The 27,360-nt window shown below is 34.5% G+C and overlaps 1 protein-coding gene across 1 annotated transcript; it reads right to left on the bottom strand.

Annotated features, from left to right (window-relative positions):
* Window positions 1–322: 322 nt before the first annotated feature.
* Window positions 323–27,326, bottom strand: DCAF13 (DDB1 and CUL4 associated factor 13). The gene is made up of 11 exons (XM_036995612.2): window positions 27,169–27,326; window positions 22,843–23,042; window positions 22,191–22,298; window positions 18,002–18,091; window positions 15,985–16,140; window positions 12,729–12,806; window positions 10,809–10,891; window positions 7,156–7,320; window positions 3,010–3,145; window positions 1,717–1,880; window positions 323–1,053 (listed from the first exon to the last, which is right to left on the bottom strand). Exons 1-11 carry the CDS (start codon window positions 27,236–27,238, stop codon window positions 966–968), a joined length of 1,338 nt encoding a protein of 445 aa, XP_036851507.2. The 5' UTR covers window positions 27,239–27,326; the 3' UTR covers window positions 323–965.
* Window positions 27,327–27,360: the final 34 nt, after the last annotated feature.

Genomic DNA, 27,360 nt, shown 5'->3' with positions numbered 1-27,360 from the left:
TGAACCACTGAGCTATGTGAAACCACCATAACACTGTATATCAATACTTTAATAAAAAAGAAAGAAATGAACCTTACCAGAAGATCTACAGTCTCTTGTTTATCCCACCCTGACTGCATCCTCCTCCCCATCTCCAGATTTTGATCTTTACCATTCCTGTGCATTTCTTTGTATTTTTACTACAAACATATGTATTCTTAAACAACATTAGTTTTCTTTGGATTTTTAAAATCTATTTATTTATAATTTCCTAAAATGTGGGCTTATATGTTTACACTAGAGTTTACTAAGCTGATGATTAAAAAGAAACAAAAACCCAACCTATGTCACACAGAACTATTTATTGTTGAATAGATAGTTGAAATTATTTAGTAGAAATGGATCGAAGTTACAATGCTGAGGAAAAAGGATGTTTTATTATCTTGACTCGACTGTAACTTGAAATTTATAGAAGTTATATAAATGTAGGCTGATCATCTTTAGTCTCAAAAATCCAAACATAAAGCACACAAAATAAATGTAATTTTTTAAAGTTCTGGCATAATTCTTCTATATGTCATGTGGAATCATAGGAAGAATCATTGCAATAATTACCCAAAGTAATATTAAGGTAACAAAATAGATGTTTGGTCTTAAATGTAAATTCAAATGTACAGGGCCTGTAACAATAGATGAGAACAAAAGTATATCTGTGATTTCTAACAGCAAAAAATAAATTAGTTTGTTAATACAATATTCTTCAGTGAAATAAGAAAGCAAATCAAGGACAAAATGTTGGACAGTCTTATAAACCAGGCCACCTTTAAAGAAAATTTTTCAGGATAGCTAAAATGAGCAACAATAAAGCTTTACACACATAATTGAATTGTTTGTTATTATACTAGTGCCAGTACTTTTATTTGTAGAGTTTGCAAATCAAAATGTAATTAATTATTATACATCAGGACTGGTAGGAATACCAAATATTATTTCACAACCGCCACTATGTGTTTCTTCTTCTCTGGCACAATGGACACAGATCCAGGCTTGCTGTGTTTGAGACGATTCACTTCCCTAGAAATAAACAAAATATACAAAATATAAGGAAGATGAAAGATTATGAAAAACCATCTTAACCAAAGAAAATTTTCTCAGAAAAATCACAAAGCCTTTCCTTTCTGTGGAAAACAACCTACTGAAAAGTTTTCAGTTTTTGTTAACTTCCACTTTTTCTCTCATTACATAACAGCATCCTTCCCCAAAGAGAATATTCCACAGGGGATATGGCTGTGGGAGCTTCGCTTTAGACTCAAAACGTTTATGATGAAGCACATATACAAAATTTACAAAATGTGCACTATGAGTTCTTTGCTTTAAGTTGTAAAATACGAAATAACCTCTTCATTCCAGCTACATTAAAAGTCATTAAAAAAATTATTTACAGTAGCTTTTAGTTTGAGAAGTGTTTTCTTATTTTTATATAATTTTCATTAGTTGCCCTTTAAACATAACCCGGAAAATAGGTTATGGAAATTCTCACAGTCTCAGATGATCACTACTTTCCCTTCTGTCAGGAAAAAGAAAAAGAAGCCCAGAGAAATCTTCAAAAACATCTGGAATGTATGACAGCACATCAGCTATTCCCTTGAAAGACAGGTTTGTTTGTTTTTTGGTGAGATGAGAGGGGGACCAGTAAAGAAACAGTACTGAGATTGAGTCAGATGCCCCCAAACATACTTTCGTCGACGAGCTTCTTTCATGATGCGCTGTTCCTGAATCTGGCTGTAGATGGATTTTGGTAGATGTCGATGACGAGCAATACGTTTTATATGAGGATGATATTGAAATTTCTCCTTCAACTTCTGGTTATAATCATTGGCTGCTTTTTCTCGTGATGTGAGCTAAAAAAATACATTTTGGTATTTCAATGAATGGTGAGTTCTTTGTTTTGCTTCAGTAAAATAAAGCTAAGAAGCATCTTCTCCCCAAAAAACCAAACTTTTATGACACCAACCAATATTGCCAATGTAAGTCTACCCTTTACAAGGTTGTATCAAAATCACCGGCTCTGTGAGCGCTACGTTTCCTTTCAGGTAGCACGCCTGAAAAGCAGACAGATGCCACCAAGTGAAAAACAGTGCTAAGCAGGTGGGACATGTGGATCACTAACCTGAACCTTTCCTGGGCATAAGTAAAAGAAAAAGCACCTAAATTAATCACTCAAATTATTTTTCTGTACAAATTACTGAAACAGAAAAGAAAATGTGTTCAATTCCACAATGGTGATACAATTTGGAGGAACATTTAATGATAAGTTGAAACCTAGGTATCATGTATTATTTACCAATGATTAAAACCCAAAATAGAACTGACTTTAATTACTGTGTATCCTATCTTGATTTTCTTGCTGGGCTAAACAGAAAATAACTCTTATTTAACCTTTCCTTTTTATACTGAATATTTGTTTCTGATATAAACATTCTGAATTTTCTTAGAGAGAACATGAGACAGTTAGAAAAACATCAAGAACAAAAACCATAACCCCACAATCCCAAGGAAGCTAGCCAATGATAACATTTGTTATATTTTCATTGAATCTTTTTTAAATCCTGAAGTTCTGTTTTTTTTAAAGTTAAGGGTTTCACTATGTCTTTGATATTAAAAGAACTCAGAGGGCCTTGCAGTCTTTGATCTGCCTGATTACTATTCTTTTAACAGAAGGAACATTCTAAGTTCTAAGACCCTAGTCCAAACATGTTCTCTCCCTGCCTCAAGGAAAACACAAAGAATCAAGAAGGCTCAAATATTATCAAACATCTGAATTAACAAAGACCTCTGAACGTGCCTCTGAAATGAAAAAAGTAAATTTCAAAACAGCTTTGTCGTTTTGTTGCTCATTTCTTTTTATCACAGCTGTATCAACTTGATCAAAATACCTCAAGTACTTCAAATAAATTCTCTTTAATATAATGGTACCCAATAAAATTAGAGCCTAGTTTTATGTCAATGAAAGAAAATGGGATCTCTTACCACACCCAATTTTTCAGAAGCATTAGCTTTCCAAAGACGAATGTTCATTTCATCAGATCCACACATAATGTACTTGTTGTCAGAAGTCCATTTTACACAGATAACATGCTGCATTCTCTTTGTGTGATAGACTTCCCTACAGAAAAGGAATTAAGTTAAGATCCTTAGGATTTGGGTACAGTGTTTCTTTAACTCCACTGACTACAAAGTATCAGGATATCATTTTTCAGTCCTAAGAAATTAATTTTAATGTATTTTTAATGATCCACACTGGTAAGGTTCTATGCTAAGTTCTGGGAAATTTTAAAAAATATATCCTATCCTCAGAGAAATTACAATCTAATAAAAACACACACAAATAAAACTAGACACCCAGAAAAGTTCACAAAATAACTTAAGGCATATAATACAAATAAAGTATGCTGAAGCTGGAGTAATTTTGGAACAATAAAATGAATGCCTACCTCCACACCTCACCCCATCCCCCTCCACCCCACCCCAAGCAAAAGCAATTCAGGTCAGCAGTCACACTTTTTTTTTTCCATTTTACTGGAAAATAAAATAAGTGCAGTGGCATTCAAAGAGCACATCCTGACATGCTTATCCTAATGTCTGATTTTTGTTTTGGTCAAAATGTTTAAAAAGCTTAATTAACTGAAGTGAGAGTTGATGACTTACATGTGTGAAAAGAAGGGCTCTAAAGTGTTTGATGAGCTGAGGTAAGACTCATTTAATAAATGGAGAGATAAGACGTCATACTTATTTGGAAACACTGTGAAACATGGTAAGAAAATTCACAGAAGACACTATATTGGGAAGTGTTAAGAAAAGCATTAAAAAGTAAAAGACAAGGTCAGAAACACTAATAAGGTGAGAATTCTGAACAAATAAATATTCCATTTCTGGATTAAATGACTCGAAATGCAGACTACTTGAGAAAAAGGAAACAAGCTCTGTATACTCTACCCAGTGAAAAAAGAAAACCCATATGTGACGACCAAATCAAACAGAATTCATGCCTATAAACAAAACTGAGACATGCTCACAAAGCCAGTTCTTCACACTGCTTCTAACAGATTCATTTTGACCTCTTGAATGAACATGTGAGATAAATACTAAGAAATTTATTTCAAAAGGGAGAGGATGGTTAGAAAGAACATCCTATTAAAATCAAAAGTAGTAGACACAGACTACTTTCATTTCTCTCAGTGCTCTGCTTTTACAAGATTCATTTCTTATAATCTCTACCTTTATGATCTTATACTTAAAATCTTAACCTTATAATCTCTACTTATAAGGCTCTTTTTTCCCCACAGCAACATAATTGATTTAAGTGTTAGAAAATTCAATCAGGCTTTGGTAATCACTAAAAATAACCTGTTTGTGTATTAGACTAGTCAAATCCAAAGATTACTTAACCAACTTAGAATCCTTCTAATGATCACCTATGCAGAGTTCTTATCTTCTAGATCTGTTTATGCTGGTACATACGACAGATTTACAAAGCTCACTAAAAATTGTACTATTAGGAGATAGACACATGTTAAAAACTTAAGTTCTTTAACACAGTCAAAATAAGCTATTTCATGTGAATACAACTGATTTACTTGTTTGCTAGTAAACAGTGAATAAAATCCCAAAAGAAGCTGAACTTCAAATATTGACGTAACTGTAGTTTTTAATAATCTACTCAAGATTTACTTAAAAAATATGCTTTAACCATTTGAAGGTCTTTCAAAGGAAACTGTTTTTAAAGTAGATTACTCAAAGCACTGCCTGTGTTATTTAATGTTTGTAATGACAGGAAAATAGAGCAGAGCATAGAAACAAACAAGAACTAGCTTTCGAGCAGATGATGACAAAGGTCAGAGGAAATCCACTTACAAAGCTACATACCAACAGAAGTAACACATATTAAGACTGATTTCAAAAGCTCCAAATGACACCACAAGGTAATTCCCTGGAAACAGGGCTTAAGAACTCCATACTTCATACAATTTGGAGTAACTTGAGCTTTTTAGCTAGACCTGAATGGAGTTGCTCACAATGGCTTTAGAATAATCCAGACTGCTCTCAGCTGCTGGGCCCTTGCAATCACAGGTACCTAAACATTCCGATTTGTCTTACTCTTTCTTAGTTCTTTTTCCCATTCTTTGTGTCTGCTCTTGTATTAAGTTAGAAAACTATTGTCCTACTACCTTTGGAGCTTTTGGTGCAAAGAAAATGATGGGGAGCCACAATCCCTAGATTCTTATTATTTCCCAAAGATGTGAGAAGAATGGAAACTATTAGGCTTGCCTTGGTCCTGACTGAAAAATCCCAACAAACCACTCATGACAGTTTGGAGAATATCAAGGTAGTTGCAAAGGAAGCAATAGCTATATAGGAACCAACACCAGAAGTTCTACAACAGACACGATGGAATGAAAATCAAAGTTATCAACCAGTATGCTCCAGTCTGTACTTTTACCTCAAGCACCTTTTAAATCATATACACAGTGATGATGATAATTATCTGCTGGAAATCGATGATACAAGAAGGTTTAGGAAACCAATATGGCTTCCATAAATTACAGGGGAGAAAGATGCAACTATTATAAGTAAAAACACCAAAGAGTTAGACAAGCAGAATGGCTATGACAAAAAAAGGTGCAGAGGAGCCAGCAGGAGGCACCATCTGAAAGACATTTTATCTCTGCACAGGGCTGGGACAAGGGTGAAGCAAGTGAGGTGCCCACCATGTAAACTTGGATGGCACTTGCTCTCAGGGCAGTGCAGGTGTAGGGATGGACCTGAACCACCCTGAGAATGAGTAACTCCTTGAAATCCGCACCCAGGCACCTTACTTAGATGCACCCTAGTCCTGACCCTGCTGGAACAGAAAGATGGGAGGAGGAGGAGGACATGATATGCCTTTGAAAAAAACCATCATTTCTTCAGCAGATTCAGAAAGTTCAGCACTATAGAAGCTAGTTATCATTAAAAGCAATGATCAAAATTCTCATTGCACTACAATGGTGAGATTTCTCCACCCTGTTGTAGTTACACCACCAAATTAAATGTTCTCTAGATTTTTTTTAGGTAAAGGAATGGTCCCAGAAAAGTGTCTGCTACCGTCAATTTTTATGAAGCTGGGTAAATGGCTTTAACATCTCCTCAGTTGCCCTCTAGCACAGATCATCACCTCCCACCCTCTCCAAGTTCTCTGTTCTTCCTTTTCCCTCATTCTACTCATTTTTCTCCTTCTTTTCTACTATCTCTAGTCATTCTGCCGTCTTTCACTAAGTCCATCTATCTTCTCCCCACTGAACTTTCATTCCATCAAGCAAGAGGAGGCCACTCCATCAAGTATATGTATGTAGGTATATGCATGCATATACTGTACAATTATTAATTATATGGTAATTTAGAAAGAATATTCACTTTCTTTCAAAATTTTAATATGTCAATATTCTTGTATTAAAATGGAGGTGGTCATATATTCAAGCATGAGCGATACCACCATAATCTGTTAGTTATCATTACTTTACAGTGAAATCTCCTCTAACTTGGATTTGCTTTGAATATGCTTCCAGGAACACGTATAAGGCATTACTAAGGAACAACAAGAATGTGTATGAGAAGCACTCTGCAAACCACAGCATACTATGCAACAGGCTGCATCTTAGCACAAGAGTTTGGTTTTAAAGTCAACATGTAAAGCAAAAACTCAAGAACAGTCAAAACTACCTTCGAAAACCTTAAAATGCCATTGTTTTCTAAACTACCTCAATATGACAATATATAATACATTATAGATGTATAAACATATATAACATCCATAACATACAACCTGTAGTAGGAGGCCAAGCTGTACCAAATAACATGTCTTAAAAACTTACACTCAATATGCTTATAGAATGAGACACACAGAGTATAGGACAGCTGAATACTCATACCTCTCACCTCTTCATCATTCCAGGGCATCTACCTACTAAGTGAAGTTGGTACCCAAGTCACAATACCTAGGGTTATGAGCCCCATCATATACACATAAACAAACCACCTTTCAGAAGATTAATATATACATACATAAATATATAATATATGTGAAATATGATCAAGACAAGGAAAAATCAAACAAATGATTTATTGGTAGTCACATACCTGCTTCTACTTTTGTCCACAGGAAATATTCGAATAGATTTATCAAAACTAGCAGACACAAACTCCTTCCCAGTGGGAGAATAATCCACATCAAGCACTGCAGAGACATGGTCCATATGTACCATTACGGGAGTGTCCAGGGCACGCATATCGAAAGTATACAAGCTGTAAAAGGATTTTAAATTAACTGATACAAGTTTCTATAAAGAGGCATATATAATACTAAGCAACCCTAGTGAAATTAAGACTGTTAGCTAAATAATGCACATCTAAATATACAACTCAATTCTTTACACAGCAGGTAAAGGATAGGGAAAAACACTGAGTTTTTATTACACTCAAAATTATACTTACACACTTTCATCCTTTATAAAACATCTCATGGTAGAAAAATGTGGAAATTTCAAAAATGTACAAAGAATGTAAAACTTACCCTCCAATTCCATCACCCAGAGAAAGTCAGCTCTGTGTAATTATTTCTCATCTTTTCTAATATATATTTTAAATAAAATTGATAACAACATATAAAGCCTTGTATTCTTATTTTTCATGTAGCATATTGTATTTATCCATTAAGTAAACTTTGAAAATTTCATGGTGCATATTCAAATATGAGTTAAAATAATTAATAATTTATTTTTTAATTTAAGTAAACTTAAAATTAATAAAAAGTCTCCAACTGTTATAAATAATTCTTAAATGAAATTATAATATTTGAATTTTTGACATTCAATCTTTAACTGAATGGGACAGATTGAACCAAATCCAGACAGATTTCCACAAGTAGGATTATTAAATCCAAAAGCATGAGCATTTTTAAGGCTTCTGAGTTGACAAACCACTGCCAACAAAGTTGCACTAATTTATACTCCTATCAGTGATATATGACTGAGCATGGCTTTTTCAAAGGGTGTACTAGAATTAGAAAAACTATACTTTGTGCACACCTGGTAAAAACAATGACTTTGTGATTTTCAAGGTTTCAGAATTCTTAATGACAGCTAAAAGAACAGTGCTTCAAAATTAGCTAATGTGGACAATGGGCAACAGTGAAACAGGGCTACTGTGACCAAGTTCCCAACATCAAAACACTTCAAGATGTGAAGATCGTTGAGCAAAAGTTTGAGGATAAACAGATACCTACATAATTTTAAAGTATCTCCTCAAACATACATATTTTACAAAAGGAAAAATCGTCACTTAACAGTAGATAAACTTGGCAGACACCTCCTTAAATAAGTGATCAAGGTTAATGTCACTAGTAATAAGACAACATTGACATCATGTACCTGATTTGATGAACGAAAAAGGGCACATCAGTTTTGTAATATTTTTGCAAAAAATGAATAACCTCAATCTAATAATGAGAAAATACCAGGTGAGCCCAAAGTAAAGGTGGTCTACAAAATAATTAACAAGTTAGGAAGCCCTTTTCAAAAGTACTAAGGTCGTGAAAGACAAGGGAAGTCTGCAGGAAAGTCACAGACTGAGCAGGCTAAGGAAACACGGCAGTTAAATGCACTGTGGGATCCTAACACAGAAAAAGAACACAAGTGGAAAACTGGTGATGGAAGACAGTCTGCAGCTTAGTTAATAGTATTGTATCAATGCTAATTTCTTGGTTTTGCTAATTGAACTATGGTTATGTAAGATGTTAACATTAGAGGAAATTGGCTGACAGGTACTATTTTTGCCACTTTTCAGTAAGCCTAAAATTACTTCAAAATAAAATATTTTAAATAACCTAGCACTTCAAATGAAAAGTCATTGATGCTAATTTCCCAAATACCAGGATATTCCCATTCAGAGACAAGTCACTGTTCCTTTTTAAAATCTTCTAACATACCACAAGATTGTCAGCCAAAGTCATACTGATCTTTGAGGTTCAATTTCTGAGTTGACAACTGCTTTACATCCCCAATCTAGAACAGTGTTTTAGTACATCCTGTTTTAGTAAATTCTGCTTTATTTTCTACACAAAAGGTTAAGAATTTACTCAAATTCCAAGAAAATCACCCCATTTGGATAGAAAATGTTTACATAAATAAACTTTTGAGTTATAGGATCCTTTAGGGATCAACTATTCCAACTCTTTTATCTTACAGATCATGGAACTAATGCCACAGAGTTAGTTTACATGCCTTGTCCAAATTTCTACAGAAGTTACTGATTGGGTCTAGATTTGAACTTGGGTTTCTAATTCAGAATGATTAGACGGTTTAAAGGGTAATAAAAGAAAGAAAATATTAAAAATACAAAAAAAGGATACCACAGTAAGATCACCTCCAAGAAAGAACAATTACAGCACTTTCACAGTCACTTCTTACAAGGGATGTGCTCTTTGTTTCAGATGCCTATAGAATTCCTCCCAAGGTAAGCAACTGGATATTCAGGAATGCTCTGAAAAAAGGTATCTTGCCAAAATAGCTAATTAGAACAAACTTTAGAAACCTTAATATTGGTCAGCAGGACTTCGTTTTATTGCTTTTAACTGGAACAAGGCCATTTAATATCAATATGTCAATAAAAGCTAAAAGGGATTCTATTAGTTTGGTTTGGTATTGTTAATGAGAGCTCACCTGAGCTGCTTTTTACTATAGGAAGGCATAAGGGATGTTTTTAGTTGGTACACTAAAACATCATGCAATAAATCCTGGTTCTGAGCTCATTTATGCTGTTGTAAATAATAGCAGTAGAGAGAACACAAAACTTAAATACATAAGATTTAAAGTTCAAACCAATGACAAACCGCCTTTTCACAAAAACATGTATTAAAAATCCATCATATGCATACACAATAATAAATGCTATGGATAAAAAAAGATGAGTAAAGGTACTCTTTCTTCACTAGGACATTAAATTCCTGGCTTCAATAACTTCATGTAAAAAGGAGATAACATACATGTCCTACCCCTAAAGGGATACTAAAAAGATTAAGACAGCCAGTGTGAAATGCTTTAAGTTTTAAAGGAATCATAAAATTCTATCTAGGTCAAGAACACAAGGCTGCTAAGTCACCTTTACATGGAGTCACCAAATAACATATCTGCAAATATTACTGTAAAAATTGAAACTATATTTTTCCTTTTGTCTAACTACAGTAATAGCTGATAACATGACTTGCATGAGCATCAGCTACCTGAAGAGCTACAAATTTTGTGGGCAGATATTTTTAGTTTTCAATAAAACATGTATGCTTCAGTCATTATTTATGTTATACATGAGAAATCAGCAAACCTTTTCTATAAAAAACCAGATAACAGACATTTTCAGCTTTGTGGGCCATATGGTCTCTACAGCAACTACCTAATTCAGGCATTATAGCACCAAAGCAGCCACTTTCAATACATAAATGAATATGGCTATACTCCAATAAAACTTTTTTACCAAAACAGGCAGCAGACAGGATTTGGTCCATATATCATAGTTTACTGCCCCTGGTCCTATATAATTTTGAAAACTGAGAATACTTCTCTAAGAAGCTCTTATCCAACTTGAGGAAACATGTTTGGTTTCACTTTGTTTTCAGTAAAAGCAGTGACAGTTTTTTAACATGTATGAAAGAACAGTATCTGGGAAAATATATTTTACTAGTAAGACATACAACTGAGCCATTTCTGACAGAACTAAGTTTTAAAAAGAGGAAAATTTACTTGTAATCTTCATTTGCTGCAGTAAAAATGAAAGCTTCCATAGGGTTCCAACAAATCGTATTTGTTCTCATATTTAAGATGACCTGAAAAAGGAAGCATATGCTAACTCATTACCATGAAATTAATTCCTTCTACAATGGATACATTTCCCACTTCATTTTCTTTCCTTCTTTTTTCACTGATTGAAGCAAATATTTAGTAAACACCTATTACATGCACAGAACTTATCTTGGTGCAAAAGGAAAAGAAATCAATCAATATAATTATTTCCTGAATACATACGCACAATGGTAAATATTGAAAAATATAAAAATGCTTAATAAGTGGTCCCTTCACCTCAAAAGCTCTTAATTTAGTCAGGACACATTTAAGAAAAGTTAAAATGGAAACAAAGAAGCAATAAATGATTAAGTATCAAATTAGGGGCAACAAAAGACAAGCATGATTTATTTTAGCTGACCTGCGAAGGACCAGTACATTATAGCTTTTCTCAACAGTAACACTACTGGCTTTTTGGGTAGGATAATCTTTTATTGTGTGTGACTGTCCACTGTAGGATGTTTAGCCTCAGGTGCCTGCCCACTAAATGCCAGTAGCGGTCTCGAAAATGCCCCCCGTCCCCCCGGCACTTCCAACAATATACATGGTGAGGGAGTACAACCCCTGATTGAGAACTACTGCACTTAGAGGACAGGAAAGAGAAGAAACATTGAGAGTTTAGTAGACAGAACAAAGAAATAATAGAAAATAGCATCCTTGCATTCACAAGGTAACCTGTATATGACAAACCCTACTTAAATGTTGCCTTATTGACTGAAACAAATCAATGGAATACAAATTGGAGCTAGATTTTGGAAGGCCTTGACAAGCAAGCTATAGTTCTTTTCTTCAACCTAAAAAGTAATGGAGCAACATTAAAAATTGAGAATGAAGGGGTGAAAAAGGATAGAAACTACTGTCCTTCAGTAATTTGTATTAGCATTCTGCTAAATGCCTAAAATATGTTTTATTCTCACCAATGTGCTGCAAAGTGGTTATTAATATCATCTTTTTATAGAAGAAACACATAGTGTTACCTAATTAAAGTCAAACACCAAAATTTATGTAGGATCTTCCCACTGTATCACAAAAATGAATGATATTATTAAAGCAGTACTTTGGAAAGATTTTCTTATTTATTGAGTTTAAACTTCAGTGAATATATACTTACTGTGAGTATTTCTGAATTTATTCCATATTATAAAAATGATTTAGGAACAGTAAGAATATTCAAAGTATTCTTTTACACATGGGCTAGGTCAATGGACTCATAGCACATGAATGTGACTAGCCCTTCCTGTATGCTCACAATTCTAACACTTGAAATCAACTTTATATCCTTTTACTCCTCTCTCTACTGACAATTATTTCTCTCCCTCTTGAGAGTCAGCATGATTGCTTTGTTACCTAAGCCCTGGAATGAATGCCTTAGAACTGTTGAGAAATCTGTCACCTTGAACAGGACAGTGCTTGTCTAAACAAAACGTCAATTAAGACCCATCAGCAAGCAACTGAACAAATAAAACACGTTATGTGAATTAGTTACAAACTTTCTGGAATAAATAAGACTCATATGATACTCATGGGGCCTTAAGTAATGAGATGCAATGCTTAAGAGTTTTCAATTAATAAGCACCAACTAGATGCCTGAAATTTACTGGCATTACAGTAGATATAGAGACTACTAGGATACAGTACCTGGTGGAAATTTAAGGGTCTTTAAAAAGCAAGAGGGAGCTAAGAGAATGCCACTATAATCACTTTGGGTTCTAAGAACATTTTCATGAAAAAATTTTTTTAATTCTGAAATATTTTTTATATTTTCAGACATTCAGTTTACAGAGGAAAGCACTAACAAGAAAACAACAAATTGAAACTCACCTTTTTCAGAGGAGTAGCTTGTCTCATATCATAGAGTACTATATTCCTATCAGAAGCACAACTTCCCAAGAGAAATGTCTAAACAGTAAGTAAAACAATCCCAGTTAAAAGCCAAGCTTGGCAGCAAAGCATGTCCACTCAATGAACAAATGATTTAATTAACCTTAATGTTTAAGATACAAAGTTGTAACATTAAAAGCCATTTTAAGAGGGTACAATGAATCACTTATAATCTCAGCAACCTATTTTCATTGTTAAATCCCCATGCATGTCCTTTAGATGCCAGTGATGACAGTATACAGATATTCTGTGTTCTATTTTATAACAGAACATTTTTAATTATCCATTCTTCAACTCAGACCTGTTTTTTCTTGTTTTCAGTATTATAAATAACATGTCAATAAACATGTTCTTACATTTAGCTCCTCTTTTTCAAGGATTAAATTTCAGAAGCAGCATTACTGAATTAAAAAGTATGAACAATTTTATGCCTTTTGATATTCAGGGTTAATTGTTTTCCAAAGAGTTATACCAATATACATTGCAGTGTGGGAATATGTCAATTTTACTGCAAAAGGGCAGTATTAGGAAATGTTATTTAAAAGTTATTATCTATATGGCAATATTTCCTAATTATGTAAGTTACTGCTTTATTAGTAGTTAAATAATTCCTTTATTAGTAAATTAACCTCTGTATAAACTAAGCCTGTCCTTTGTCCCATTGTTTACAATGTTTCAAATATTTATTTGTAAGTCAGTTATAAATGTGAAAGGTACACACACAACCCCTGGCTTTAAGTGAAAATAAACCCTCTACATATGAGTGGAACCCAGAATCCCATCATTTATAGCACCATTTCTCCTCACTTCTGATTCCTGGTGCAAGACTTGGTTTCTGCCTACTACTACTTCCTATTGCAAGCATAGAAGTAACAAGAAGAGTTATTTACTAAATAGTTGTATGGCCAACTACATGTGTGCACATAAAAATAAAAAAATCATACAGCTAATGATACAATCATGATCTCTTCTCAGTCCTTTCCAAAATCCTCCTTGTTAAATCACTTCCTATCTTTACCTGAGTTAATGACTCCTCTCTACCTTTCTTGGTTTTTCACTATGTCACCTCAAGGTCTGACCGGGCTCCATTTCTAGAAATAAAGGCTTTAATCTGAGCAAAGCACAAAATTCTACCTAGACCAAAAGCCAACTTCCACATTGTAAAATGTGGCAATGCTTAGCATAAACTTTTGATTTTATCAGAATTCTAAGTTTAAAAATTTTATCAGAAAATGAATTAATGATTAGAGGAGACAAACACACTCCATTGTTCACAGCAACATGCCCTTCCTAGCAAGTCAAGACATCCACACCACTTGTTTTTGCCACTCAATTCAAACAGGTTGAAGAAAAAAAAACACAACAGAGTTGTTATACAGGAGAGTTTGAAAAACATGGTCACTAGGTCATCACTTTTATTATTAATTTTATTGAAATTGATATCAGAATATTAATTTCATGATTAGTTAATAATAGTTCAGATTTTGGAACTGGCCACCAGCTCTTGTGACACAGATGTTCATCAAAAGAGAGAAGCAAAAGATCTTGTTAATCCCTCAGAGAAATAAGAATCAGTATCTGTTTTTTTTTTTTTACTAGTAATAACATCACCATCTTAAATTTGGGTAACATCTTTTTAAAATATTCACATATATTATCACATTTTACACTCACAACAAACCTATGAAGTACACTGGAAGATATAATTAGTCTCATTTTAAAAATAAAGAAACAGATATAGAAGAAAAAGTGTGACTTGTACAAGGTCAATGCAAAGGCATGCTGGCAGGAAATGTAGTTCTAACTTAACTGTACAGCAAATAGGACATAAAATGTTCCCACAAGTCACTTATGTTTACAGCCTGCTTCTGCCTAGTGTCACCTTGGCCTGCCCCTTCATGCCATATCTCTTCATGCCAAAGAGAACACAGGGAAGGGAGATGCAGGATGGCATGAATGAGATCTAGTAGAAATAGATACTCTAGACCAGGGTTCAGAAAACTTTTTCTATAAAGGGATGCAGTTAGTATTGTACACTTTATGGGCCATAAGGTCTACCACTGTAGTACAAAGGAAGCCACAAACACTATATAAGCAAAAGGGTATGGCTGTATCCTAATAGAAATATTTACAAAACAGGCAGTAGGCACATGGAGCATTGTTTGCCAACTTCTGCTCTAGACCTTGTAGGCCCACCCAGAAGTGTGTAACTATGTTCTGGGAGCAGGAAGGGTGTCCTCTGACTGACTTCTCAGCAGCACCACAAGGCTAAGTTCACTTCACACTACAGCACCCAGTGTTTCAATACATCACACAAACAATTTTTATACCCTGCCACTGTGTCTTAACTTTTCTTTCCTCTTTTATCAGCTTTGGTCTGAGAGTGTTAAACTTGCATATCAGTATTTTCTCTTATACCATCTAACATTATCATCTCCTGATAACTTCTAAAATCACTTATACATGCAGCAATTTCCTTTTCTCTGCAGGAAAAGGAATCACTACTGAGTCTTTTGGACAATGAGTTGATCAATTGGTATATATTCAGAAAAAGCTCAGGGAAAGGTCTGGAGTCTTCAAGGCAGCCTCCCTTCCTGAGTTTGGACCTGAACAAACAGTAAGTAGTAGTTAATCTCCAACACTTCCCTTAGACCTGGAAGGAATTAGAATCACAACTCAGACTTCTGAACAAAGAAAAATATATCTGTAACTAATTATCATGCAGTAAAATATATCATGCGTATTATTATGAAGCATTGGTGCCTCTGTCACTTATAAATAATTAGTGAAAACATGCTCAATGCTCCATCTTCTGACCTCTGAGAGTTAAGAACAATGAACATTTTCCTAAAGGTACTATGATACAATCTGTGGAACATAGGTATTGAACACATGAATAAAACTAAGTTTCACAAAGCAGTATTTTCTTCAATTCCACCCCCATTATCACATGCACAGACCCTCTTCTAATGGTGCTTAACACTGGTATCTAGGATTAAACTATGGGAGAACACACAGAGATTCTGACCAAAGCTATCAGAACTCAGATACAATCTGGAAAATTGACCAAATGTTAGAATACCATTAAAATTCAGAAAATTCATGTATCACACATTCAAAAGTTTCCTAAACAGAGATGAAATTATTAAGTAATAAGGAAACAATGAGCAGGACATTTTTCAGAAAAGAACATTACCTCAATTGGGTTAAATTTAACACTACTTATACTGTCAAATCCCCAGGTCATTGAACAGATAGGACTGGTTCTTTGTTCATCCCAAATGTCTACTTGCTGTCCACATGTGACAAAAACAGCTTCTTTCCAGTGATGATCAATTCCTGTATATACTGTCTTTAAAAGCAAAGAAGTTATTATTATAGGGAGATCTTTTCATTAATACTTCAAATCTACAGAACAATATTTTAAATATATTTATTTATACTCTTTTTTAAAGAAATCTTTGTTCATAAAGATATTTCTTTGAAGCCCTTGTTTAAAAGATAAAACAGTACCATACAGAGTGATGTAACTTATCACATATTCTAGGAATAAAGAAAAATGTTAACATGGGATATATTTAATTAAGTTTGAATACCTATCACTGAACTAATTTCTAAATCATCATTGGTACTGAAGGATCTTAGAACCAATTAATGAAATGCAAAGGTAATTTCTAAAAGGCTCAGTTTCACATTTAACACATGAAGTACTGATTCCCAGGACAGAAACAACTGGATTAAAATTTAGGAAGAATAAAATTGAAAAGGTGGACATCAATTATTATTTAAAGCACTAAAATCTCATGAACTTATTATTCACTTAAAATATGTAACTGATCTATTTGAAATTCAATTAAAGTTTGTCTTTGTACTGTATAATAAAAAAATGTTTGCAAAGCAGATTAAAGGGAAATATTTAGCCAAAAACTGTCAGCCTTTAAGAACTCTTAGCATCTGCAGGCACCTAATTATATTCTATTCATAAAGTGAAATCCTATAAACTTTTCCCAGAATAAGAATTAATGCTCTTACGATTAGCATGTATAGTGTGGGGGAGGGCACGGGGAGGGCTGTGCAACACAGAGAAGACAAGTAGTGATTTTACAGCATCTTACTATGTTGATGGACAGTGACTGTGAACGGGGATGTGGGGGGGACTTGGTGAAGGGGGGAGTCTGGTAAACATAATGTCCTTCATGTAATTGTAGATTAATGATACCAAAATAAAATTTTTTTTAAAAAGTCACTAAAAAAAAAAAGAATTAATGCTCATCTTGCTGCACTGATGGACAGTGACTGCATTGGGGTATGGCTGGGGACTTGATAATATGGGTAAATGTAGTAACCACATTGTTTTTTATGTGAAACCTTCATAAGAGTGTATATCAATCATACCTTAATAAAAAATTAAAAAAAAAAAAAAGAATTAACGCCCATTACCAGAGGTAGTATTAAGACTAAATATATTTAAAGCCTAGAGAAAACATTTACAATAATGAAACCAATTTTGTTTTAGGAATTACTAATTTTTTGCCCCCTGCAAATTATTTTCATCTCATACTTATATCCCATCTCCACATCCTTGTAAGACATTTAGAACGTCTTGAAACCTGAAAAGCAAAACCTAAATATATACTAACCATAATACTGAAATGACAAAGTGATTTTTAAAATGCATATTTTAAAGATTATATCTAATTTTAGTTCACTTAATACCAAAATGTAAATGATGTGAATTATACTTAAGATATAACTAAACCACATCATCTGACTTGCAGAATAATGTAAGACATGTAAATGAGATTTATATAAAAAGCATATTATTACATCTCTTCAATCCTAAAGGTTCTTTCAGTTACTTTGTCTAAGATCTATGATGATGTAAATCAGACAGAAACTCAAGCATTATTTTTTCTGACCTTTTACCTTACAGATTTCCTCCCATGGCTTGCAATAGGAAATGTTTTACTGCATCATCTGGCTAAAAACCAAAATTGAACCCTACTACAATGAACATCAAAAATATTCATATTCTTTAGCTGCAAAGGGATTTAACTGCATTAAATATTGCTTAATATAGGTCAATTATTGCAATCTAAAGTTTCTAATTTCTTATTTACATTCTCTTTTTCTAGAGATTAAAATTACGAAATAATTTTAAGTAAAAGGGAAGAATTTTAATAGGTGAAGTATGGGTCAGGTTATTTTTGTACCTTTCCTAATATTGTATGCAATGGTTCTTCCTCTTCTCCATAGCCTGGTCCATCCATTTTCCACTGCTTCACAGTTTTGTCATCACCAACCTATAAATATTTATGACAATGATGATAATGAACAACAGTTATGAACTGTAAATTTGCCAACACATACATTAAATTATAAACATCCCCAGTTTGAAGAATAACACATACCATATCCTTCCAGCATTGTATTTACTGCTGCATTTATATCCCATCTTGTATAGTAAAGATTCATGGCAAATACATAAAGTACATAAAGTACAGTGTGCAAATTCTCAATCATAATATAAATTAGTCACAGGACAGTAGTGCAGCATGAAGAATATAGCCAATGATTCTGTCACATCTTCCTATGCTGAGAGATAGTCTAACTATATAGTGAGGGTGAGATTTTGATATGTATAACTGCTCAACACTGTGTTGTATATCTGAAATCTAGGATTATACATCAACTATACTTCAATTTAAAAAAACAGTATAACAGTGTGAGTAGAGCAAAGTAGAACAAAAGCAGAAAAAATAAGGTAAAAAATATGACAAAAAATGCATATTGTAAAAAGGATGCCAATTCAAATTAAGGAGGGAAATATCAATTATAATATAAGGGTATTGTGCTATCAGGTTAGTCATTTAAGAAGTTTGAACCAATATGATGCCTGACATAAAAATAAAATTCTAGAGAGTTTTAAATGTAAAAAATGAAATAAAAACAAAAAATGCTTTAAAGAATGTATTTTTATAATCTTGGCATAGGTAACAACCTTCTTTGCATGACGCAAAACTCCAGAAACTATTAAATCGATGGTTTTCAAACTGTGAACACAGACATCTAAAAGACTCAGAGAATTTTTCAGTGGTCCATGAGTTCAAAATTATTTTTATCAAGTTAATAAAGACATCGTCTGCCTTTTCACTGAGCTGCTTTTTCAATGAGTTTCACGGATGGTGAGAAAGCACTGGTGGATAGAACTATTGGCACTTTAACCCAATGCAAGGCAAGGCAAAGCAGCAAACTATGATAATTTAGACTTGGGTATGTGGCAGTTATTATCAAGACATTAGGTGAGATAAGCTGCAAAACATAACACGTAATATATCCTGGTCAGGGGTTAAAAACTATCACACATGTGGCAAACAACTGTATATATAGCAAACCATGAGTTTTGACTCAAAGTAGAATTACAGGGTATATTTGTTAGATCTCTATGTTATATACAATCTACATCCACTTTTTAAATAAAAATTTAACCAAGGTATATGTATTTATCTATGGGAAGAGTGTGAATTTAGCTCTATTCTTGCAGCAAATTCATAAAAGGAAAATTTTTCCTGCAAAACAATTCACAGTCCCCATGATACTAGAATATACAAATGATTAAGGGAGAAGTTCTTGGCATTAGAGTCAGACAGGAATTTCTTTTGTCAAGGATGCTAAGAGAATCCTCAACAACATGCTTGTAATAGACAAAAAGTACTTTAAAAAAAGTACCTTATTTACAACTCTGAACCTAAGCTACTGGCATCATACCAAAATTCAATTCTGGAAACTTAATTCTTCTGGGAGTCAGTAAGATGTTACCTAGTACTTGGCTGAACTAGCTCAACCCAGTGGAATTTTTAGCATTTGTGAAGCCAGGATAAAATGTCACTAAGAATGCCCTCCCTGAAGACTGTTTTTTCCAATCAAGTTTCTGGTAAGTACTATCTGCAAGTTCAAGACTTAAACTCCCTTGTAAATGAGTAAACTGTTCTATACAGTCTATTGAGTACAAGCCTTAGGAGACCATCAATTCTTAATCCTGAGAAAGGATAACAACATGTGTAGAAATGAGGACCTAAACAAGAATATGCACCTGGCTAGAATATCTTATTTTAAGCAAGCCAAAGAAGAACCTCTTGGTACCACAAACTGAGACACAGTAGATACTATGAAATTTAGGTAAGTAAGTATATCTTTTACAATACTGTAAACATTTTTTCAAACATTAAGTGCTAAAATGCCAGCAAGTACTTTTTATATATGTCTTATCTGTAACCAACCAAACATACTTTAAAATACCTGAAGGGAGAAATGAAGGGTGAATACGCAACATCTTCAACCTTTATTCATTTTAAGCATAAAAAACCCCCCTAACCAGTAAATCCTGTGGCTGGGATATTAAACTAATCAATATACCCAGAGGAACAAGCAACTGAAGAAGTTTATTGCAATCTGCTCCAATTCCCACCAATTTCTTCCACAACATATAGTACACAGGGTCACAATGCTTGCCTGCACCCTTCTAGTGAAAAGCAACTGCACACTATGGAAAGCAGCCTAGTTTGATTTGGGGCAGCAAATAAGTTTTTCCTTATACCAAACCCAATCTTTTAGCATTAATACCTATTCCTAATGTTCCTGTATGTACCAATAAGTAAGTCCATATCCTCTCACTTGGCAATCTTTCAAATATTTAAAAGTAGCTGTCAGGTTTCCCAGAAGTCATCTCTTTCCTTTACTATTACCTTGCAATCTGGCTTTTGCACCCAGCATGCTACTCAACCTGTTCTTTAAAAGAAAAAACACCACTAAATAAAAAATTGGGAAGATATACAAATTTGATCAGTGTTACATATACACAAAATGTATATACAGGGTAAAACATCTGAAAAGACACACCTAAGTGCTAACAATGTTAGAACTAAAAGAGCGGAATAACATAAATTTTCTATTTTTTTTTACAGGTCTACAATCCTAAAATATTTTTCTCAGTCTTCATTCTCATCATCTTTTGTAGCAGTTCACACAACCAACTATCACCTCCTCCTGGGACATTAAGCTAGTTTACAGACTCGTCTAGCTTTCCAGCTACTCCAAGTTTTCCCACTTCCTAGAGGTGGGCATTTCCCAAGGCAATTTCCCCAACATTTCTGTATTTCTATTTTCCCCCTCGCTATCCCCAAGGATTCCATACCATGGCTTTAATCATTATTTCTGTATTGACATCAAGTTTATCTCTGACTTCCCTTCTGAGTTCCAGACCTGCATCTGTAAAGGTCTTACAGACATCATCACTTGAGTAGCCCAATAGCAGTCCAGTTCACCACACCATATCCTCCCCATTCCCACTCTCTGACATTCCTGGTATCTCCATTTCTGTAACAGGAACCACCACTTTCCTAGGTACCCCTCAGTTGTCATGCCTCTCTCCAAAATCTTTCTAAACAACCATGCTCTAGTGTTTTCAACTCCCCAGTGTTGACTCTTATTACTGCCTACTCAGATTAGAACAGCCTCCAAACAGGATCACTTACTGCCGTCAAAAGCTCATCTAAGATTTTCATTCCCCTGTTAAAAAAACTTTCAATGAATTTGAACAGGTATCAGTACACCAATGTTCACAGCAGATTATTCACAAAAGCCAAAAGGTGGGAATAACCCAAATGTCCACTGATGGATGAATAGATAAACAAAACGTGGTATATGCATACAATGGAATATTATTCATCCTTAAGAAGGAAAAGAAATACTGACACATGCTAAAATGGATGAATCCTGAGGACATTATGCTAGGTTAAATAAATCAGACACAAAAAGGCAAATATTGTATGATTCCACTTATATGAGGTACCTGGAATAATCAAATACATAGGAACAGGAAGAAGGACAGCAGTTACCAAGGGCTGGGGACAGGGAAGAATGAGGAGTTATTGTTTAATGGGCACAAAGTTTCAGTTTGGGAAGATAAAAACGTTCTGGAGATGGACAGTGGTAATGGCTACACAATGATGTAAATGTACTTAATGACACAGAAATGTACACTTAAAAATGGTTAAAATGGCAGATTTTATGTTACCATACTTAACACACATACACAAATCCTTCAATGATGCTAATCTTTCTGACAAAATACAAATTACTCATTCCTCTTAAAATCTTCCTGAGTAAACCAAATTATCTTCCAGCCTCATCTTGCATTAATCCCACTTTTCAGTGTTCTAAAGACTATTTATTCGATAATACATTAAGTAGGGAAGGCCAGATAACATACAGGTTTAGTAAGTTATTTTCCATTGCCAAACTCCAAAGGGGCCTTGGAACACATAAATGAACTCAGAAAATATTCATTTATACCAGTCTGACATGCTGAAAAGACTTAATGACTTAACTTCATTTACTTACCGTAAAAAAAGAAGTCCCACAAAAGCGAGTACATATTCCTCGTACAAAACCTTCATGTGCTTGTATTGTACGGATACATTTTCGTTTAGTCAAGTTCCAAATTCTAACCTATTGTAAAGCATACCAAGAAATCTCAGTGAACTATAAATATAAAATGTTTCAGGTACAGGAATACTACATTCAAGGAAAAATTTCTAAAAACAAAATCCTGTAAATTAAAATAATGCAATGTGTATGGATAAGTATATCAACAAGCAGAAAATTCTATCTGTTAAATATAAATACTCTTCTGACTCTAGTTTGAAGTGTTTCAAAGCTTTCTTTCCTTGCCAGAATGGGAAATAATTAACTGTTGAATATTTAATAACATCCTCTGTGGAAAAAAACTCACACTTAAGTATCTTTATTGTAAACATGCTTTATTATTTACTGTCAAATTGAGCCTTAAGCTACATTTTTAATTTCTTGAGTTCAGCTAAGAAGCTAACTGAAGTTAATAATTCAAACAGAATTTAGTCTTGAGAATTAAAATAGGATGTAGAAAAATGAAATCAAACCAATTAAAACCTACAGTAATTCAAAACTAAAGGAAGAACATTTGTAACATTGCTAGTGTTTGTTTAAAATTATCAACATTTAGAGTGATACTTGCCTCTCCATCACATGCCCCAGAGAGGACAGTAGCCAGGCTCTTTGGATGCTTTGCCAAGCAATTGACTCCATCTCGGTGACCATCCAGGGAAGCAAGGAATGGTTTTGCAAATACCCGTTCCAGTTTGGTAGCATTTAAAGCTCTCATGTATTCTCGTGGGACCTCAAAAGGATGTAAGGTCGGATCATAGTTTCTTGGAACTGAAATAAGAATGATTTCTCTTAATAAAATGATTCATATTTAATATTTCCTGTGGTCCTCCTAAGGTAATCATTCGTTATTCATAAGCCTTTGTTAGGGATACTGCTCTGTGCCTAGCACTATGAGAATACAAAAGTAGGCCACCTTTTATCCAGAAACCTTTCCAAAATTACCAGAAAATCATGGAATACACACATCTTGCAAAATAATTAGGCCGTATGTATACACACAAGCTTTTCCTTTTACATGTCCTACTACAGTCTTCAACTAAGTTGTAAGCTTTCATAGACAGACTTCCACTATATTCTTTATTTGTTAAATTCTATTACTACACCTCACTTTTATAGATGGGGAAACTGAGGCACAGAGAGGTAACTTGCCTATAAAATGATAGAGCCTGGATTCAAACCAAGGCAGTCTAGTTCCAGCATCCATGTTCTTAATTATTATGTTATGCTGCCAAACATGTTATTTCAGGTAATAATTACGGATAGGAAAGAATTCTAAGCCTCTACATCTGAAACCCCTCAATGTCTAGAAATAAATGCATATTCTTAGCCCACAGCTTCACCATGCTCTTTTCTTTCTGACTCCCTGTTACTGGTATATAGTCAACATTCAATGAAGCTCAAACATTGGTCATTCTTATGTATTCAATCTTCCACATTCCCCAATGCAAAACATAAAGTCCAGCTTATGCTCTCTTTGAAATACTTCTCATTTATTCTCCTCTTTCTTTTCCTACCTCAAGCAATTTAGTTTTGGCCCTTATTACTTTATATTTGGGACTACTGTAATAGCCCTACTTTATTTGGTGGAAGTTTATACTATCACACTACTCACCCTAAAACGTAGCTTTTTACTTGTCACTCTCATGCTCAAAACCTTTCAAAGGCTCCCTGTTGTGGGTAGTCTTCAAACTCTTAATTTTGTACCCCATTCATAAGAGAGTTTTTGAGCAGCTTTCTTCCTGGTAACATACATACATATATAACAAGAACTGACAATTAAAGATCCTTGTTTTTAAAGAGAAAAATCTCAATTTAACACTATGATAGAGTGATTAAAAGGTTTTGACTTTGTTCATTTCAGTGTTTGGTTGTAACCGCCACCGTAGTTGAAAAAGATTAACAGACAGAACTCAGTTTTGCATGGTATTGTTATTGGGAGCACAGACATTCCGGAACGAATTCTTGTTTTGTATATTTTTGTGGTAACAGATGTGACTTCAGTCACTATGAACATGTCAAAGACCAGGACTGGTTTAGTTAATATGGTACTGTGCAAAGTGCGGACTGCCTATACATATGTCACAAAGACAAGCAGATCCAAAAGAAAGACATCCATAGTTGGCTACATTTATTTAGTATATTTTATTTTCAGCCCCACTGACCAGTTTTGCAAAGATTATTTCTGAAATATGTCTAGAAAATATCCATTTATTCTGATGTCAATAGCAGTTCTTACAACATTTGTTTTAATAATTTTAACAGTTTAAAAAATACTCAACAAGATAGATCATGCTGTTTAACAATTTTTCATGTAGGTAAAAATGAATTTTTATAGATGACATTTTTTAAATGACGATTTTTAATACAAAATTTTTTAAATGATGGAAACATTTCCAAATATATATTTTCAAAATGATGCCTCCACAGAATAAGATTTTTTGAAAGCAATCTCTCATCACTCATTAAAATGGGCCTTGAAGTATATCATCTGACTTAAAAAAAAAAACTCCTACCTAGTATTCACAGCCACAGAAAAATTCAGCAAACTTAAGAAATGCTTAATTCATCATAATGTTCCATAACTCTTCTAAAAGCTTTATCATGATATTACCAAGGCCCTCCACAGAAGATTTTCATGGGCCCCCAACACTTAATAAATTATTATAAAGATTCTATTATTTAAAATATAAACCCCAATAAATGTAAACTGTCAGATGCTGAAAAATATTCTGAAGGTAGAAACAAGCACACATTTAGTCAACTCTCCAGCCTTTCCTTGGGATACGGAAGTATCCAAGATGTGACTACTTAACATATAGCTAAAATGAGGGTGCCAGTGTCAGTGCAAGTATTATATAAATAAATATTGATTTGCTTTTAAGAAATGTACATTGAAGTATTGTTTCTTCCACTCTGCAATGGACAGCCCAGTACATCCATTTTAGGGACCTGTGACCAACAGAATTAAGTTCAAGCTCCGTTCTGGTCTTTCTCAATCTGGCCCCATCCTACCTCTTTGACTTCAAGTACTTTCTGAAACTCAGCTCCAGCCAAATTGGTTTACTCACTGTCACCTAAAACTGCCTTATACTTTCCCACTCTTGAGTCCTTGCAAAACTCATTTTTTCCACCAGGAATGTACTGCAACTTTCTTCCTAACCTATCTAACTAAACCTTACACATCCCTTAAAAATATTCAGCTTAAATCTCTAAAAAGTTTTTCAAATAACCATGATCATACCTACCTCTAAGTTCATATTCCATCAACAATATACATATATGGAGCACCTGCCATATGCCACAAGCAAGCACTAGGATATCAGAGCTAACAAACTTTTGGTGTACATTTAGGTAAACTGTTCTCATACATCTGTATGTTAACCAGCTGTGTCAGACTTAGCAAGGGAGTTTTCAAAATACAGATTCTCTGATGCCCACCCCAGAGTCTATGAATCAGAATGCTCAAGTATTACCTGAAGGAAATTATACCTAAACAAGAAAAGACTGAAAGAGTAACAGAAGATAACAAATATCATCCTTATATTATGCTTTAAAGAGCTCCAATACTCTGTTTTTCCACTTTGCTATTACATCAAAGAGTATAAAGAAATTGGAAGATGTTATAGAAAATAAGAGCCTGAACAACAAGATCAGATGACTAATAACCTATCATTGAGAGTCTATGAAGAGCCAGTGACACAACTCACCCCCTCATACAGACATGTATAAAGCAACGACCACGTGCCAGGTACTGTCTAAACACAGTAGAAATAGGAACAACTACAATTCTTTCCTACTCTGAAAGCTCAGTCGGATGCAAAAGACTGATAATCAAAATAATAATCATGAAGCAATGAGAGAAAAACATTGTTATTAATATAAAAATATGATAGAAACATAGAAGAATGCTTAAATGTAGAAGCGAGGACCCACAGGGGCTAAGTATGGAAAAATCACTTTTCAGAGAAGCTAAATTTCGATATGGTGTGTGCCATGGGAGACCTGAAAGAAAATGCTTGAAATGCACCCAGATTGTAAAGCGTCAATGTAAGCTCCCTGCAGAACACTAATGACTGGTGAAACTAAAGAAGAAAATGGGGGCCACAGGTTCAAGAAGTAGAGATGTTGACAATCTCTATTACTCAATCAAAATACTGAAATACTGCTCCATCCTCATCTTTTACGGCTTATCCCTTACTCAAACTCCGATGACATGGCCCTTCCCTTAGGCCTTAAGTTTATTTCTGCCTTAAGGCCTTTGTACCTGTTATTCTCTTCATTGAGAACAGTCTGTTTACTCATGGTTGGTCCCCTTGTCATTTAAATATTGAGCTGTCATAATATATAGTTCTTAAGTAGTCAGCATGTTAAAGGGGAAATGGACCAGTAGGGATAAGTAAGACTCACTGACTTCAGTTTAGTCATTCCCCCATCAAATTTCTCCACAAGAGTTCAGAAAACTGATGGCTTTAACTTTCACTTTTGTCTCTTCCCACATCCATTAGCGAGCAATTTTAAGTAGTAAGTGGTTAAAAGTCAGAGCAGCAGGAAGATGTAGAGAAGCCTCTTTGTAAAATCCTTGAATCCACGAGTTTGGCTCATCTAAGTTCCCACTTTCCTGCGAACAGAGAGCAACAGCTGGAAGCGGGAGACGGAAGAATTCCCCCCATATAACTTTCCTCTTTTCCACTAGAGAAAGTTCTTTAAGAAGGAACTGAGAAAAAGTTACCTGCTACGCAGTCCCACAACCACCTCGTCCGCACAAAGTCGGCCTCGGGGAAAGGGAAAGGGGAAAACGGAAAACGAGACTGGAGCGCCAGTCTCGTCTCAACTTTACTCGGCGGAAGCCGAAGCCACACCCACGGCTGGGGTACTCCCTGCTAACTTGTCTCACCTCTCTGTAAGTCCAACTTGGTTTCGCGGACATACTTGTCCGGGTTCCGGCTCAGCATCTTCACCTTCATCTTGCTAGTTCTCCCAGACTCCACAACCTTCTCGCTTCCGGTCTTCCGCCACCCTGCTCCGGCACGCGCTATTTCCGCTTCTTTTAGCCTACTTCCTGTTATGTGACTTCCACGGAGTGGAA

The sequence above is a fragment of the Manis javanica genome, chromosome 2, assembly GCF_040802235.1.
Source record: "Manis javanica isolate MJ-LG chromosome 2, MJ_LKY, whole genome shotgun sequence".
NCBI lineage: Eukaryota > Metazoa > Chordata > Mammalia > Pholidota > Manidae > Manis > Manis javanica.
The sequence above is the reverse complement of the archived record's forward strand: the minus strand, read 5'-3'. Positions and strand labels throughout refer to the sequence as shown.